This window comes from Xenopus laevis, chromosome 9_10L, assembly GCF_017654675.1.
Source record: "Xenopus laevis strain J_2021 chromosome 9_10L, Xenopus_laevis_v10.1, whole genome shotgun sequence".
NCBI lineage: Eukaryota > Metazoa > Chordata > Amphibia > Anura > Pipidae > Xenopus > Xenopus laevis.
Genome location: NC_054387.1, coordinates 7,510,656 through 7,529,614, shown reverse-complemented (window position 1 = coordinate 7,529,614; position 18,959 = coordinate 7,510,656). Strand labels below are relative to the sequence as shown.

The following is an 18,959-nucleotide window of genomic DNA, read 5'->3' as shown; positions in this document are numbered from 1 at the left end:
TTGACTTACAACTGTCACCCTGGTTTGTCACAAAATACTGGTTTTGTATAAATTGAAAGGCCAGGGCTTATTTGGGATACGAGACCAGACATGACGTCCCTTCTATGGGTCAGTGTTGGTCGCTGCTTTGCACATAACCTTTCCATTTGTACCTTTCCCAGTAAAGATTTGGAAAGGTTGGGAGGAGGGAGACGCGGGGATTTGGCCTTTTACATTAGCTGGCAGTCAGCGGATTACTTGCTACTGACAGCTGAGTGCGGAGGAGTGAAGGGGTCTGTCATCCCGGCCTAATACAGATACAGTGTGACCTTTACCTGCCGTACAGATAGGGGGGAACTGCTATGAATGGACGTAATGTCTTCTTAAGGGATGTGCACTTTCTATAAACAACTGGATCCTGGTGGATCTTACAGTGGAAAGACTCACCGGTGCCCCCTGCTGTGAAACTGCAGTAACACAGCATTGTACATGGTTTTTACTGATTCCACAGTAGAGAAGATTCTAATAAATAAAGGCCGTTTCCTTTTGATTATATGTCTTTATATCGTCAAAAGGTCAGCGATCTCTTATGATTGTGTGCAGTCTTTATAGTTGTATATATTTCTTCCGTCTAGCATTTTAGTGCAGAAGCATGATATATCAGTATTTGCTGCCCCCTCCTGGATAGTCTGAATAGAACAGCCTTTGGGAACATAATGCTGAAGTTTTGTTACAATTTGAGTAAGATCATGTTAATTTACTAAGGGGCGAAAATTTGCCAGCGACGGCTTTGCAGCCATCCTAATACTACGCCAGGTGAAAATTCGTTCAGACAGCGCTAGCCTAAAAATGGTAACGATGGCGAATGGTCGCCAGCATTAGTCACTTCGCCCTTTAGTAAATCTGTCACATAGTAATTTATGGTAGAAAAAAAACAAAAAACCACATCCATCAAGTTCAACCGTAAGTCTACTGTATATATAACCTGTCTAACTGCCAGTTAAAAAATTCCTTCCTGACTCCAAGATGCAATGGGACCAGTCCCTGGACGAACTTGTACTATGAGCTATCTCCCATATCCCTGTATTCCCTCACTTGCTAAACACCATCCAACCCCTTCTTATACCTATCTAATGTATCAGCCTGTACCACTGATTCAGGGAGACAATTCCACATCTTCACACAAAATTATATGCAATATATCTGTATGAAAATGGCACTTTGTACTAGGGATGCACCGAATCTAAGATTGCATATGCAAATTAGGATTCAGATTTGGTTCATTATTCTGCTGAATCTTTCGCGAAGGATTCGGTCGAATCCAAAATAGTGGATTTGGTGCATCCCTACTTTGTACAATGCACTGCCTTTGTAAATGAGCCTAAAGGAGACATAAACATTCTATAAAACTCAAACAATAACAGATGCAATGGGTTTAGGTTTGAAGACATGCACACTTTTTGGGGTTCACCTTCAGAGTAAAGCACCACCAGAGCTTCCAAACTTTCACAAATTGTAGATATCACTCTGGAGAACCGATTTCTCTAGTCGGTAACCACTTTATTTGAAAAATGCACATCATGTGATCCTTGAGCACCTGAGGAAGGATCACCCGATCCGAAACACGTTGTGCATTTTTTCAAATAAAGCGATGAGGACTAGAGAAATCGGTTCTCCGGAGTGATATCTACAATATGTGGGTTTAGGTTCGGTTTAGGGGTAGCGCCCTCGTTGATCAAATCCGCCGCAGATAAAACTCAGACGAGGCAGGCGTGACGGATAAATAATGACTTTACTGTAACTGGTTTCGGCTGAGATATCCCACGAAATACTCGAAATTCACAATAAAAATATACATGTACAGTGGAGTGGAAAGGTGGGGTGTGAAAGGTGAGGGAGGCAAAGAAAAGCAGCTACATAATAATCACAGCACTTATCAAGAGGACATCTTAGGACCAACGATCCAACAGTTATTACACTCATTGGGGGGGGAGGTGGAAGGCTGGACCCCATAAATCCCATTGGCTCTTATCTAAGATACTCAATGTGTCCACCATATCCCCCACTGCAGACTCGCAGAGTTGAGCGTTGCATGCAAAGCCTAAGCCTGTGATCCCTGCACTAGAAATCATCCATCATTATTATTATTATAATACAATGTCTGGACCTTGGATTTAATTGATTTCTTCCATTTATCTGATGCACTAGAGCAGTGATCCCCAACCAGTAGCTCGTGAGTAACATGTTGCTCCCCAAACCCATAGATGTTGCTCTCAGTGGCCTCAAAACAGGAGCTTATATTTGAATTCCAGGATTGGAGGCAAGTTTTGGTTGTGTAAAAACCAGATGTACTGCCAAACAGAGCCTCAGTGTTGGTTGACAATCCACATTACAGCTACTAAATGGCCAATCACAGCCCTTATTTGGCACCCCAGGAACATTTTTCATGCTTGTGTTGCTCCCCAACTCCTTTTACTTCTGAATGTTGCTCACGGGTTTAAAGGTTGGGGATCCCTGCACTAGAGCATGGTGGTATAGTTGTGTTTACCATAGATTTACATGCAGAATTGTATACTAGGGTATGGAGGTACAGTATATATTAGGGATGCACCGAATCCATTGGTTTGGATTCGGCCGAACCCTCGAATCCTTCGCGAAAGATTCGGCCGAATACCGAACCATAACCTGGGAACGGGAGGGGAAAAACATTTTTTACTTCCCTGTTTTGTGACAAAAAGTCACACGATTTCCCTCCCTGCCCCTAATTTGCATAAGCTTACCAATGGGTGCCCGATGGGAAAAGCTCTAGGCCAACAGACATGTCAGAGTTACGGAATACCGACTAAAACAACAGCAGTGGATTCACAGACTGCTTTGGGTATCGGCAGTTGAGGAAGCTGAAAAGTGAAGGAGATATTGCGACAGCCTCAGATGACGGAGGAGAAGTTGTTTATTAAGAACATGCACCGTGTGATGGAGACGTGGCAGAGCCAGTAGCGCAGTGGGAGAATCCAGCCTTCTGAGGGAGAGCAGCTCTTTGGGGAATGTTAAAACGTCTTCATGTGGTTAACGGCTTCAATGTTGGCTTCCATCTGGGAGGGGAATTGTGTTAGTCATAGCCACGATGCACCGGTTCTCTTGAAGAAAGAAGAGAAGTTCTGGTTAGCAACATTAAGGGGGTTGGTTAACTTTTAGTATGTTATTGAATGTTGAATTCTAAGTGGCTTTTCAATTGGTCTTCATTATTTATTTTTTGTTATTTGCCTTTTTTTTCTGACTCTTTCAAATGGGGGTCACTGACCCCATCTACAAACAAATGCTCTGTAAGGCTACACATTTATTGTTACTGTTGCTTTTTATTCCTCATCTTTCTATTCAGGCCTCTCCTATTCATATTCCAGTCTCTTATTCAAATCAGTGTATGGTTGCTAGGGGAATTTGAACCCTAGTAATCAGATGGCTGACATTAGAAACTTGAGAGTTGCTGAATAAAAAGCTAAATAACTAAAAAAAAAACCACCAACCGCGAATCATCTCATAATATCACTCTCTACATCATACTAACAGATAATTTAAAGGTCAACAACCCCTTTAAATTGACTTTTAGAATGATGTAGAGACGGATATTCTGAGACAATTGGCTTTTATTGTTCTATTTGTGTTTTTTGTGTTATTTAGCTATATTTTCAGCAGTTCTTCAGTTTGCAGTTTTAATAGTTTGGTTGCTAGGGTCCAAATTACGCTAGCAACCATGAATTGATTTGAATAAGAGACTGGAATATGAATAGGAGAGGCCTGAATAGAAAGAGGAGTAATACAAAGTAGCAATAACAATACATTTGTAGCCTTAGGGCAGAGACACACGCTCAAATTCGGGGAGATTAGTCACCAAGCGACAAATATCTCTTCTTCGGGCGACTAATCTCCCCAAACTGCCTCCCGCTGGCAGAATGGGAATCGCCGGAGGGATGGCAATCTGTGATGGGTAAAGTTTGTACATCATCAGGAGTAGTATCATGGTACAGGTATAGGATCCATTATCCAGAAAACTCAGAATTACGGAAAGGTCGTCTCCCATAGACTCCAGTATAACAAAATAATCCAAATATTTAAAAAATGATTTCCTTTTTCTGTGTAATAATAAAACAGTCGCTTGTACTTGATCCCAACTAAGATATAATTAATCCTTATAGGAAGCAAATCCAGCCAAATGGATTTATTTAATATTTACGTGATTTTCTAGTAGATTTAAGGTATGAAGATCCAAATTACAGAAAGATTCATTATCCGGAAAAACCCAGGTCCCGAGCATTCTGGATAACAGGTCCAATACCTGTATCTCCAAATACCATAATTCATCATCTTTAAAGACAAGGGGCATGGGTGCTGGATCTGCTGTCGGTCTCAAGTCAAGAGTCAAATACTTACGCCGCCTCTTCTTTGAGAAGAGAAAGGAACTTGCTAACCCGATATTCCGGATCCATCTGGAAGAGCAGAAGTGCAGAATTAGGGTCATGGCAGAAGAAATCTTCTCTGATTTGCAGTCATTACAGGTAGTGATAAAGCCAATCATAACGATAGTCTCAGCCTTACCTGCATGGACATCTCAATTAGCATCAGCAGTTTTTTAATTCCAATATGCACTTTTCTGCCTTTAACTTGCTTAGCGATTACTGATCTTTCGTTGTCCTTGAAACCCCCCAGGAGCTGTTGAAACAAACAAAAAAAAAAACGAAGAGTTAGCAAAGTTCATGAACGTGTTGAAACGACTGAAGAGCAATCTGCCTCAAAAACAAACCCTGTAGATTATTCCGTTCTATTGTCCCAGGAATATAATACAAAGCTAAGGGCAGAGACACACGCTCAGATTCGGGAAGATTAGTCACGACAAATCTCTTCTTCTTCGGGCAACTAATCTCCCTGAACTGCCTCCCGCCGGCTAGAATGTAAATCACCAGTGGGATGGCACTCGGAGTGCTTCGTTTTCTGAAGTTGCCTCATGAGGAAACTTCGGGCGACTTCGGAAAAACAAAGCACTCCGAGTGCCATTCCGCCGGTGATTTACATTCTAGCAGGCGGGAAAGAATTGTGGGGAGATTAGTCGCCCGAATTTCCACGTGTGTCTCTGCCCTTACTGGGAAGATATAAGGAGGATTATGGTAGGTCAGACCAGCATGCAACAGGAATACTATTACACATTCCTCTGATAATAATTCCACTACATTAAAGGGTGGTTCAAGTTAACTTTTCATGTATTATAGAATGGCCAATTCTAAGCAATTAATCAATTAGTCTTCATTATTTATTTATTTTTATAGTTTTTTAACTATTTGCCTTCTTCTTCTGACTCTTTCCAGCTTTCAAATGGGGGTCACTGACCCCATCTAAAAATAAAATGCTCTGTAAGGCTACACATTTATTGTTATTGCTCATTTGTATTACTCGTCTTTCTATTCAGGCCTCTCCTATTCATATTCCAGTCTCTTATTCACATCAATGCATGGTTGCTAGGGGAATTTGGACCCTAGCAACCGGATTGCTGAAATTGCAAGATGGAGAGCAGCTGAATAAAAAGCGAAATAACTCAAAAACTGCAAATAATAAAAAATGAAACCCAATTGCAAATTGTCTCAGAATATCACCCTCTACAGCATACTAACAGTTAATTTAAAGGTGAACAACCCCTTTAATACAAATACAGCAATAGTAAAAAGGGAGTGTGTGCCTTAGAACTTCTAAACCAGAAGTGCCCTAGCTAATGTTTTAGCAATTTCATTTTCACAGAGCAAAATCCATATTCCTGATAGAGCAGACATTAAGTCCTCACCTCCAAGGCTTCCATGAGCTGTTCACCTGTGACAATATTTGGGACACGGATGGTTGTGCTAAATGCATCGAGCATTTCCATTTCCTGAAGCACGTCCTTGCGGCTGGTGGTGCCAATAATTAGCAGCTTGCGACCCTTTATAGAGAAAGAAGCATATGAATGGTGAAGAACATATTATAATCATTATGGGCATGTAAAGGCTAAAAAATAAGATCCAATTTTTACTTGGAAACCTATCTCCAATATACTTTAATTAAAAAATGTCTACAGTTTTTATAAGAAACCTGACTGTATGCAGTGAAATTCTCCCTTCATTTACTGCTGTGGATAGGAATTGTCAGACGGTCCCTAACTGCTCTGCAGGGAAACAATCATACTTATGAACAGCAGGGGGAGCCCCCACCTTACTTCCCAGCCATGCAGAACTCAAGCAGCTTTGTTTGTTTCCTAGTAGAGCAGTCGGCGACTGTGTAGAGATTTGTATTGGATTTTATTTTTGCCTTTACATCCCCTTTACTGTTTCCAACTCCAGCTGCAGGGACAAAGATCATGGAGCCAGATTTAAACAGATAAACTGGGATTCTATTTGGAGGATTATTTTGCTGCAGCCAGTGGTTCTGCAGAGTTGGAGAAAGTTTGTATTAAACAATACAAAAATTATAAAATCCACAATAGATTATATGACAACACAGGACCCAGTGCAGTCTGTATATTCTGATTATTAATCAGTCTTGCTGTATCGGCTTCTGGCAGATATTATTTGACTTGTGCTGTTTTGATCATTTATGACAATCCCTAAGCAGCCCAGACCACACTGAGCATGTGCACAGTCTTGGTCTTGCAAAGATGTATAACAAAGTTACAAGATGGTGACCCCCTGTGGCCAACTTTGAAAGCATAAATCATTTGTTTGATTAGGCTTGCGGTGCAGTAAGTTTATGTTTAGTATACAAAATACAGCATTTTACACTTTACTTTCCCTTTAAAGTAGAAGGAAAGGAGTTAAATGAAAATCACTTAGATTGCGGTCACCATTTTCTCACTGCCGACGTCACTTCCTGCATATTGCACATGTGTGAAGGTTTTAGGGAGAGGGGCTGTGCTTAGTGGAGTAATAGAAACAATAAGGGCAAAATCCGATTGGACAATGTGATTAAGTGGGCGGGGCTAGCAAGCTCAATATATGCTAATATGCTAAAAAAAATGGCAGCAGCAGCAGAGCAGTGAAGTTCGCATGTGTTTGCCCGGAGAAATTGCGGTTAGGAAGCAACACTGGATTGAAGCAGGTACTTGGTTGCAGGAACGGACTTTGCCATTTCAGAAGCAAACTAAGCAACAGGACACTGAGCTGGGGGAATATGTTAGAGACTATATTAAGGCTGAGGTTTTTAGGGAATGTTGTTTAGAAACTTTCCTTCTCCTTTAAGTGGAGTTTTTATCAGCATTACCGAACTTTAGCTCTTTTACCTGAGGAGGCGCCTTCTTCAAAAGGACAAGCAGAGCCTGCAGCACTAAGTTGGAAAAACGAGGACCAATAGGGACATAGTCTAGGGGGAAAACACATACAGTAAATACATATGATACATAATAAACTATTACAGGATGCAATGTAACTAGAGGACCACCCTCACCTAGGAGCCTTTCAATGTCATCAACCACAACACAACTCAGCTGTGACTTGTACGCATCTTCAAATATCTGGGGAGGGAAGGAAACCAGTTCTGTTAGAGGAGCAGATTAGAACAGGGGGTGAAAGAGGCCGATACGAGAGTAAAAATTTATATAGAATCGTGATGTTTCCTACCTTCTTTATGGCCTGGCACTTGGCTGTCTCAGAGAAGCCAATCATCTTCTCCGGTGAGCAAATCTTAATGAACGGGAAGTTGGATTCCTCCGAGATCTTGGCAGCCAGGGCTGTTTTGCCACTATGAGGAAGACCTTCAAGTAAAACGCTAACAAGCGGCGTGCGATCGCTGTTCTTCGTTTGCTGGACTAACAGCTCTCCGTCATCGAGAACCCGAGTAACAGGGTCGCCCCATTTAATGATGCCGTTCATTATGTAGCTGGCATAGTCCTCTTGGTTCGTCCCAAAAGCCTAAAGAGAAGTTTAAAAATTATGTGAAAGGACATTAGTTAACACACACACACATATAAATATATATATATATATATATATATATATATATATACACACCCCCCCACCAACTGCCAATGAAAGAGCCTGTTACAGATGGTAGAAATGGTACTCTACAACTATATGAAGAAAATGTCAAGTTTTGTCTATACCAAGTTTATTCATTCTTATTATTTATGAACTTAAAGGAGAAAGAAAGCCACAAGGCAGTTTATTGCCATTAGATTAGCCACAAGTAGACAGCTGTAGACACTACGGGTCATTTATCAACACTGGGCAAATTTGTCAGTAACCCATGGCAACCTATTAAATTGCTGCATTCATTGCTCTACTTGCAGCTGGCTTTAAAAAGCTAATCAGTGATTGGTTGCTATGGGTAACTGCCCATGGGCAAATTTGCCCAGTGTTGATAAATGAGCCCCACTGTGTCTGATTGTTTAGGATAGCAGCTGCCATATTAGATTGCTGTGACATCACTTCCTGCCTGAGTCTCTACCTGCTGCTCTGAGCTCAGATTACAGCAGGGAGGGGAGGAGGAGAGGAGCAAACTGAGCATGCTCAAGCCCAAGCCCTGAAGTTTAAGCTGAAAGAAGGAAGTCTGATACAGAAGCCCATGTGTACACAATAGAGGGAAAGAAATGTTGTGTTTCTTTTACGACTAAGAGCAGCATTACTTTGAGGGTTTACCGGTGTATTTATATAGACTTTTCTGATAAAGCTTACTTAGTTTTAACCTTTCCTTCTCCTTTAAGTTACAGCCTGCAGGTGAATTACTAATGGGTACAGAGAGTTATTCAGCTTTGGCTCTGGGCACAGGGGTAGATTAGAAAATGTATTGACCACTTACAGGTTTTATGTCATTCCCTAAAGAATTGATGAAGTCTCCTCTGGTCACTTGCAGACATTCTGCCTTTTCCATATCCACCTCCACTTTATTGGTTGCCTGAGAAGAAGAGAGGTTGCAGTTCAGTTTTAAGAAACATTGCTGCTTACCCCGGCCTGATGCAGATAAAAACATGGATATTGCAAAGAACGCAGGTTATAGCATTGTTTAATGTGCACTGGCTCCAGTTACAATGTTGTGGCTGGAGGTAGAGTCCTGCAGAGGGTCGGGTACCTGCAAAAACCTGCGGTACCCTGCGGGTTGAAGTTCCGGGTGCGGGTATAGATGCGGGTTGGCAGTTCTGCGGGTTGGGCCGCGGGTCTTCTCAAAAGCGATTTTTACGCCTTTTTTCTGATCACTACGATGTCACTTCCAGTTTACAATGACAACACTTCCTGTTTTACTTTTTTTCTGATCACGCCTACTTCCAATAGGCGAGTACGGGTTCCAAAAAATGAACCCGCACAGGACTCTAGCTGGAGGCAAGCGCTTCTCACCTTGATGTGCCGATTCATGGCCGTCGACTGGGCCGCCCTCACCAGCCCCTCCAGTTCTGCTCCAGAGAAGTTTTTGGTTTCTTGTGCCAGTTCGCCGACATCCACATCCGATGCGAGAAGGCTGTGTTCCCTCATCCGGGCCGTATGAATGTGCAAGATCTGCAGGCGACCCTTCTCGTCGGGAAGCCCTGGATGAGGCAACGAATGAGAAAACAGAATTCATAATTCGTAGAAAAAATAAAAAATTTCTGCCCTATTATTAAATCTTCCTTTACTTTGCATGCACACAGGGGGGCTTTTGCACCGTTAAAGTCCATCTACTCTCTCCCATTACAGTGACTGTGTCTTGGGTATTTGTTGATTTAATCCTACCCTGTTATATGTCTTTCACCCGATTTCTCCATATTTGCACTTAAAGGGGTGGTTCACCTTTAAGGTAACTTTTATGATGTTATAGAACAGCCAATTCTAAGCAACATTTTAATTGGTTTTCATTTTATTGTTATTTGCCTTTTTATTCTGACTCTTTGCGGCTTTCGAATGGGTGTCACTGACTGCCATCTAAAAAACAAATGCTCTGTAAGGCTACAAATGTATTGTTATTGCTACTTATTATTACGGTTCCTTCTATTCAGGCCTCTCCTATTCATATTCCAGTCTCTTATTCAAATCAATGCATGGTTGCTAGGGGAATTTGGACCCTAGTTACCAGATTGCTTAAGATGCAAATTGAAGAGCTGCTGAATAAAAAGCGAAATAACTCACAAACCTTCAATAATAATAAAAGAGGAAAACCAATTGCAAATTGTCTCAGAATATCACTCTCTACATCATACTAAAAGTTATTGCAAAGGTGAACAACCCTTTTAGCCTTAATGTGAGCAGCCCTTTTTAAAAGACTGATCAAATCTGGGCCTGTACTCAGGGCCATCAGAAATCACAGGGTCCAGTAAAGTAAAATTCTCTGGGCCCCCTGGTCCCCGCCCACCCCAGCCCCAAGCCCCACCCCAGATCCCGCCCACAACACAGTAAAAAGTTCACACAGACATCACTGCTATAAATAGTAAACACCCCACTCACAAGTTATAAAAAGCCATTGGTGGTCAGGGTCCCCCTATAAGTTAAAAAAAAACATTGGCACCAGGTCCCCCATAAAAGTATTTTTTTTAAAAATATTGGTGGTTAGAGCCCCCCTACAAATTAAAAAAATCATCGGTGGCCAGGGTTCCCTATCAGGGCTTTTGCTCTTTTTGGGACTTCAGCAGTTCGACGGCACATCACTTAAAGGAGAACTAAACCCTAAAAATGAATACGACAACAAATGGCATATTTTATATACTGAATCTATTGCACCAGCCTAAAGTTTCAGCTTGTCAATAGCAGCAATGATCCAGGACTTCAAACTTGTCACAGGGGGTCACCATCTTGGAAAGTGTCTGTGACACTCACATGCTCAGTGGGCTCTGAGCAGCTGTTGAGAAGCTAAGCATAGGGGTCGTCACTAATTATACAGTAGAAAATGAGGTTGGTCTGTAATATAAGCCGATATCTGTATTAATTACTAATCAGCCTTATATTGTGACATTTCTATTCTATGTGTACTGTATATTGTGAGTGGGTCCCTAAGCTCAGTAAGTGACAGCAGCACAGAGCATGTGCAGTGAATCAGCAGAAAAGAAGATGGGGAGCTACTGGGGCATCTTTGGAGACACAGATCTTTACTGCTAAAGGGCTGTGGTTGCCTTGGGCTGGTACTGAAACCTAAAACATTATATACAACATTTCTAGTCTACTTCTTTAGTTTAACTTTCCTTGTTCTTCAAGAGGGGCCTGGCTAATTCAAAAACTGCAGCAAAGCCGGTTGTACCCCCTGATGGCGGCCCTGTCTGTACTGAAACATATGACCTACCCCATGTTGCTAAATAGGATTTAATTTGTCCATTTGCCTCTTGGATGAAAGGGACAGATCCGGCCAAGTTAACGTTCAATGCCTAATGGTCGACTAACTTACCAATCTCCATCTTCACCTCCAGTCTTCCAGGTCTCAGAAGAGCTTCATCTATCAGATCAGGCCTGTTAGTCATACCTGGGCAGGAGATACAGGGAAAGGAGGTGAATCAGACACAATAAGTCAGTGCTGTCCCTTCCCAGTACAGAGGTGCTTTTCCCGAGCTTCTCACCGATGACTAGGATATTGTTGAGCTGCTCCACACCATCAATCTTGGACAGCAGCTGATTGACCACAGTATCATGGACGCCAGTGCTGCCTGCCATGCTCCCTCTTTGCTTGCAGATGGCATCTATTTCATCAAAGATGATGATGTGCAGCCCGCTATTGGCACCCAGCTGGGGAACAAGAAAAAAAACCCCACAGATTGTTACCATGGCACTGGTTCCATAGAACATACAAATATCATAGTGTAAAAGGTGTTACCAAGTGGACCCATTCTCCACTTTGCTTCCCCACATTACCAATAACTGATCAATGTTCCATTCAAAGGGGTATATTTATCAAAAAGTGAAGTTACAGATCGCCGCAGTCCTCTAGAGTGAAATTCCACCACTCTCCATTCATTTAAATGGGATTTTGAAAGGCGTATTTATCAAAGGATGAACTTTCACCCATTGATTAATACTTGTTTAAAAATCCCATAGAAATGAATGGAGAGTGGCGGAATTTCACTCTAGAGGACTGCGGCGATCTCTAAAGGTGGCCATAGACATAGAGATCCGCTCGTTTGGCGACATGCCCACATTGAAGTGGGTGATATCGGGCTGATCCAATCATGGACCCAACGATCCAATCGGTCGGATAGTGGGACCGCATAAAAGCACAGATGCGGCCACGATCCAACAAATGCGGCCCGACTTTCGTGGAAGCCCGTCGGATGGTCCCACACGCAGGCCAATAAGCTGCTGACTCAGTCTGTTGCCAGCTTTTATCGGCCCGTGAATGGGGGTCTTAACTTCACTTTTTGATAAATATACCCCTTAGAGTAACATTATTCACTGCTTAGTGAACGGTCTGTGCCCCTACCAATAACCTTACCCTTCTCTGTTCCTCCTCTGCGTCTGCAAAGAGTTTGCGGATATTTGCCTCAGACTCTCCCACGTACTTGTTCAGAATTTCAGGGCCGTTGACCACTTTGGGTTCGCGGGCATTCAACATTTTACCGATCTGTCGAGCCATCAGGGTCTTGCCGCAACCAGGTGGGCCGAACAGGAGAATGCCTTTTACATGCTTGCAGCCTGTAGGAAGGAACAGCTAACCTCAGATTGATTTCTGATACCACTCTACGAAATATTTCACTTTTTTTGGGCAGAAATACAAAGCATACATCTTTCATGACATTATTTTTGAATTCCATTCAAAAGAAAACGGGTTAAAAGTGTCAGAATTTTATTATGGCACAGCTCGTCCTTATACGTGACTGTACTGGCAACCTTTCCAGCTGATGACTATCTTTGTAAAGCTATGGGAAGATTAGGGGTGGGAGAAATGGGGATTTGGCCTTTTGCAGTTGGCACACAGGGGGATTACCTGCCCCTGCTGACAGCTGTGTGTGCAGAGAAATGAAAGGTCTGTCATCCTGGTCTAATACAGTTAGAGGGTGACCTTTACCTACCACACAGGTGGCAAATAGAAAGAAACACACAGGCAAAGCCTGGCTCTCAGTGAAACACCTAGCGACTAAAACCATTTACAGAAGACAAACAAAAACAGATAAGCAACATCTTTGACATGAATCGGAAATTAACCCGTGGGCAGCATCTGTACTGTCTCTTTAACTGGATATTCAGTGACTTATGTAACTGTAATTTATGTGGCTTTTAAACGTCATTGGCACAGTGATACAGCGCGTCGTACCCATTTGCTCCACAATCTCTGGCGGAAAGACTCTGGAGGCAAAGGCTCTCCTGAAGATATCTGAGAACTCCTTATCCAGCCCCCCAATGCCCATCTTCTCAAAGTTCCAGTCCGGGTTGATTATAGACTGGCGATCCTGCCTTGTCTTCGATTTGCCTAAATAGAAGGATAGAAAGAATGTTTTTTATGACAGTAGTAACTCTTTTGATCAATTATTTATACACTTACACACATATAAGACATCTACCTCTTTATAGAGACTAACATTATGAAACATGGTCATGGGGGGAAGCAATATTCATTGCCTTCCTAATAACCGAATCCTCTCTACTGGCAGGGCATAAATACTGCAGTCATAACTCGCTCAGAAACGTGGTACAGGTATGGGACCTGTTATCCCGAATGCTTGGGACCTGGGATGTTAACGGATCTATCCGTAATTTGGATCTTCATACCGTAAATCTACTAAAAACATAATCTATACATTACATAACCCCAATAAGATTGTTTTGCTTCCAATAAGGATTAATTATATCTTAGTTGGGATCGAGTGCTAGCTACTGTTTTATTATTAAAGCATGCCACTTTAGAAATTTTAATTATTTGATTAAAATTGAGTCTATGAGATATAATCTTCCATTTGGTGCTTTGTGGATAATGGGTTTCCGGATAACAGATGTCATACTTGTACCTTAAGTCTACTGGAAAATCATTTAAACATGAAATAAACCCAATAGGCTGGTTTTGCTTCCAATAATGATTAATTATATCTTAAGGTGGCCATAGACACAGAGATCCGCCCGTTTGGCGATGTTCCCAAAAGAGCGGATCTCTCCCTGATATGTCCACATTGAAGTGGGCAATATCAGGCTGATCCTATCGTGGGCCCTAGGACGCAACAATTGGATAATAATGGATCAATACAGGCGGTCGGATCGCGGGACCGCATAGACTCACAGATGCGCCCACGATCCGATGGGATTTCTTTAACCTGCCCGACTTTGGCCAGATATCGATCGGGGAAGCCCATCAGATGGCCCCACACAAGGGCCAATAAACTGCCGACTCGGTCTGTCGGCAGCTTTCATCGGCCCGTGTATAGGGACCTATAGTTGGGATCAAGTACAAGCTACTGTTTTATTATTACACAGAAAAAGGAAATAATTTTTACAAATTTAGATTATTTGGATAAAATCGCGTCTATGGGAGACGGCCTTTCCGTAATTCAGAGTTTTCTGGATAATGGGTTTCCGGATAACAGAACCTGTATTATCACTGTGAAAAGGAAGAAACCTGCGATATTAAGAAGGCTCTGTAGCGAAATATAAAATAAGGATCTGTGTCTTACAACAAAGTGCTATAAATGAGCATATGAAACCTCAGGGATCTTCCAATATAAGCAGGATATTAGGGAAAAGTAAAGGTGCATAATATGCGACCCTGAGCTCTGTTCTAGCAGGGGGTGGAGGATAATCTGTGTGGAAATGATTGAGCCTACTTTAAAAAAATAAACCCCATGTATAAAAACAATACAATTATCAGCTGATGGCATCAGAGAGACTACCCCATGGTTTGCTTGATGGGGATCATATCTCTGATAACAGCTGAGAGCACCTATTCCCTACTGCTTTTTACCTGTGAGATTCAGAGAGGAGCTTTCGGCTTTCTCAAACACCACCTGGCTGTTCCCTACCACCAGTCCAACTTCTATCTGCAGGAGAAAGAAATGCATGAACATAAAGACAAATGGAAAATATAAACAGGCTCATCTGTAACAATATCACAAAGGAATAAACAATATAATTTTCTATCTAACCTGCACTGTGGTCCCATTCCACAATGGCAATGTTTAAAGTGCGAGGCACTTGGGGATATTCTACCCCTACATAAACATTTGTGCTTCCTGGTGTTTGATGACATATGGGTAACAGTGGGCTCATATTCCGGAGGAGGCTTTGAAATGTTACAAACTCAAATTTATCACTTTAACACTAATTTATGATTACAAGATTTTGCAATCTCGTGTGTATGGACTTCACCAGTGGATATAATGCAATGGCCTTACCTTCTGCCTCTTTCCTGTTGACTGCTCTCCCCTTAGAATGCTTGGATCCATGGCCTCTATGTCTTTCACCACTAAGCCAAAAAGCTTGTCATTGAAACTAAACACTAGCTGTAAAGGAAAAAGGGAACATTTACACACATGTAGTTTCCTGACAGTTCAACGTGCACAAGATACTCTACAAACAGTAAGTTCAGATGTTTATTGCCATTAAAAAATCAGCAAATAATGCAGAAAAAGCACCCTTTCCCACTAATTGGGCATGTAAAGGCAAACAAATAAAATCTAAGTTTTACTGTCTAATGAAAAAGAAACCTCTAATATACTTTTAAAATATACTATTTAAAAAATGTGTACTGTTTTTATAAGAAACCTGACTGTATGCAGTGAAATTCTCCTTTCATTTACTGTTGTGGATAGGAATTGTCAGATGGTCCCTAACTGCTCTGCAGGGAAACAATCATACTTATGACGAGACTCGGCTCCTACTTCGACGCCGCTCGGCTCCTACTTTGACGCGACTTGGCTACTACTTCGACTCGGCTCGGCTCCTACTACGACACTACTCGACTGCGACTCGGCTCCTACTTCGACGAGGCTCGGCTCCTACTTCGACGCGGCTCGGCTCCTACTTCGACACGACTCCGCTGCTACTTCGACGCGACTTGGCTCCTACTTGTCCCCCCAGTGCCCCCCTGGATGGCGGCCCAGGATATATATATATATATATATATATATATATATATATATATATATATATATATATATATATATATATATATATATATATATATATATATATATATATATAGTTATGTTCCCTAGCCTCAAGCTCACCTGCTGGCCTACAGAGAAGGCCTGGTTGTTGAACTGCTGTATGAATTCAGCTGCCATTCGGTCCGTATCATAAGGGTTGGAGTCGATGTTCTTCTTCTGCAGGAAATCAATCTCTATGGTCATGGTGCCGATGCACTGTTTGGTCTTGTCAAATGTGTATACCCCAACTGAAAAGGAAAGAGAATATATAATTAGCCTCCCACAGAGCCTGGGGCTACGCATCTTCTGTACTACACACCTCAAGACTTATGTTTTTTGCTGATAAAAATAAGGGTTTATGATTTTCCCGTGTGATACAATGTTATTGAGCTTCATCCCTGAGTTATTCTCTCTAATTTTCTCTAAGGAAAATACGTGGAGTTGCTCCTTCTGTAGCGAGTTTTCTTTACAGACCCCATTGGACTGGCTGTGTTTAGTCAAGACATACATTTGTTTCTTATTTTAGACAAATAACAACGAGAAATAAACTTTACGTTTTATTGGCTCTTTAATTGTACCCCAGAGTCTTGTCCATACCACAATATCAGGTTTCAGTTGTGCCACTAAAAACAGGCGCAGTAATACTGAAATACTGATTAAAGAGGTGATTCATCTTTAAAGGACCAACCTCATTTCTGCTGGATAATTAGTGACGAGCAATAAGCTTAGCTTCTCAACAGCCAATCAGAACCCACTGAGCATGTGAGTGTCACAGACACTTTCCAAGATGGTGACCCCCTGTGACAAGTTTGAAGTCCTGGATCATTGCTGCTATTGACAAGCTCAAACTTTAGCCTCGTGCAATAAGTTCACTATATAAAATATGCCATTTTTAGCCATATTCACTTTTATGGTTTAGTTCTCCTTTAAGTTATCTTATAGTATGTTATAGAATAGCCAATTCTAAGCAACATTTCAATTGGCCGTCAGTATTTATATTTCATAGTTTTTCAATTATTTGCTTTCTTCTCTTTTCTGCTTTTATATGGGAGTCACTGACCCCATCTAAAAAACAAATGCTCTGTAAGGCTACACATTAAGGGGCACATTTACAAAGCTCGAGTGAAGGATTCGAATTAAAAAAACTTCGAATTTCGAAGTGTTTTTTTGGCTACTTCGACCATCGAATGGGCTACTTCGACCTTCGACTACGAATCGAACGATTCGAACTAAAAATCGTTCGACTTTTCGACCATTCGATAATCGAAGTACTGTCTCTTTAAGAAAAACTTCGACCCCCTAGTTCGGCAGCTAAAAGCTACCGAACTCAATGTTAGCCTATGGGGAAGGTCCCCATAGGCTTGCCTGTGTTTTTTTGATCGAAGGATATTCCTTCGATCGTTGGATTAAAATCCTTCGAATTGTTCGATTCGAAGGATTTAATCGTTAGATCGAACGAATAATCCTTTGATCGTTCGATCGTAGGATTAGCGCTAAATCGTTCAACTTCGATATTCGAAGTCGACCGATTTTAGTTCCTAGTCGAATATCGAGGGTTAATTAACCCTCGATATTCGACCCTTAGTAAATCTGCCCCTAATTGTTATTGCTACTTTTTTTTACTCCTCTTTCTATTCAGGCCTCTCCTATTCACATTCCAGGCTCATATTCAAATCAGTGCATGGTTGCTAGGGGAATTTGAACCATAGCAGCCAGACTGCTGAAACTGCAAACTGGAGAGCTGCTGAATAAAAACCTAAATAACTCAAAACTAACAAATAATAGAAATGAAACCCAATTTGCATCATACTAAAAGTTAATTGAAAGGTGAACAACTAATGTGGCTGGCACCTTCTATATGGGATTCTTTTTGTTTCTGGCTTTAACTCCACTAAAAAAAGAGCTTTTCTATAATTTTCCCTTTTCTGTGTATTTACCCTCCTGCTTCTCACTCTCTCATTTTTTTTTTTTTTTTTTAATATTTATATGATTACATTTTTTTTTTAGGATCTGTATAACGTGTCAATGGCCACTACATTTGTTTTCATGTAGTCCTTGTATAAGTGGACCTTATTCTAATATTCTAATAGGAAGGAAAGAAGTTGGGGAAAGTGTTTGAGATAGTGGCTGTAGGTGAGATACGGCTGTGTATGGTTTGGCACATGGAGTTACGGGTGAATACAGGAGGACGGTGAAGCTGATCTGGGAGGAGCACAGAATGCTGCATTGGCACAGTTACAAAATAAATAAATAATGGTGCACTGAGCTGGAGCTTGATGCTTTGCAATGGGCAGTGTGAGAGAAATAGGGAGGAGATGTGGCCTTTATTTGTCGAGAGTCAATGATGTGACTTGTACATTCAGCAGCCCATTGCAAATGAAACGGAGGCATGGAGACCGTGAGGAGGAAAGAGGCAGATGGAAAATAAAATAAAGATGAACTCAGTTACAGGAACACCAAAAAAAATAAAAAGTGCTTTAAAGAAATGACAATATATGGTATTTTTGCTCTGCAGTGGTTAAAATGGGGTGTTTGCTTCAGAAACACAACTATAGTTTATATAAACAAGCTGCTGTGTAGCCATGGGGGCAGCCATTCAAGCACAGGATACACAGTAGATAACAGATAAGTACTACTATAGTTTATATAAACAAGCTGCTGTGTAGCCATGGGGGCAGCCATTCAAGCACAGGATACACAGTAGATAACAGATAAGTACTACTATAGTTTATATAAACAAGCTGCTGTGTAGCCATGGGGCAGCCATTCAAGCACAGGATACACAGTAGATAATAGATAAGTACTACTATAGTTTATATAAACAAGCTGCTGTGTAGCCATGGGGGCAGCCATTCAAGCACAGGATACACAGTAGATAACAGATAAGTACTACTATAGTTTATATAAACAAGCTGCTGTGTAGCCATGGGGCAGCCATTCAAGCACAGGATAC

The 18,959-nt window shown here is 41.5% G+C and overlaps 1 protein-coding gene across 2 annotated transcripts in view; it reads right to left on the bottom strand.

Moving 5' to 3' along the window:
* Positions 1-1,752: 1,752 nt before the first annotated feature.
* Positions 1,753-18,959, bottom strand: part of nsf.L (N-ethylmaleimide sensitive factor L homeolog) — a 34,482-nt gene continuing 17,275 nt past the window's right edge. Inside the window, exons 5-20 of one of the 2 annotated variants that reach the window (XM_041575422.1) lie at positions 16,088-16,254; positions 15,254-15,361; positions 14,824-14,899; positions 13,189-13,344; positions 12,370-12,569; positions 11,501-11,666; positions 11,332-11,406; positions 9,321-9,508; positions 8,788-8,883; positions 7,611-7,901; positions 7,438-7,504; positions 7,274-7,353; positions 5,807-5,941; positions 4,573-4,686; positions 4,408-4,463; positions 1,753-3,116 (exon numbers count right to left, since the gene is read on the bottom strand). In XM_041575422.1, coding sequence (XP_041431356.1) covers positions 3,089-3,116; positions 4,408-4,463; positions 4,573-4,686; positions 5,807-5,941; positions 7,274-7,353; positions 7,438-7,504; positions 7,611-7,901; positions 8,788-8,883; positions 9,321-9,508; positions 11,332-11,406; positions 11,501-11,666; positions 12,370-12,569; positions 13,189-13,344; positions 14,824-14,899; positions 15,254-15,361; positions 16,088-16,254 — 2,003 coding nt within the window. In that variant the 3' untranslated portion in view covers positions 1,753-3,088. 2 annotated transcript variants of the gene reach the window in all.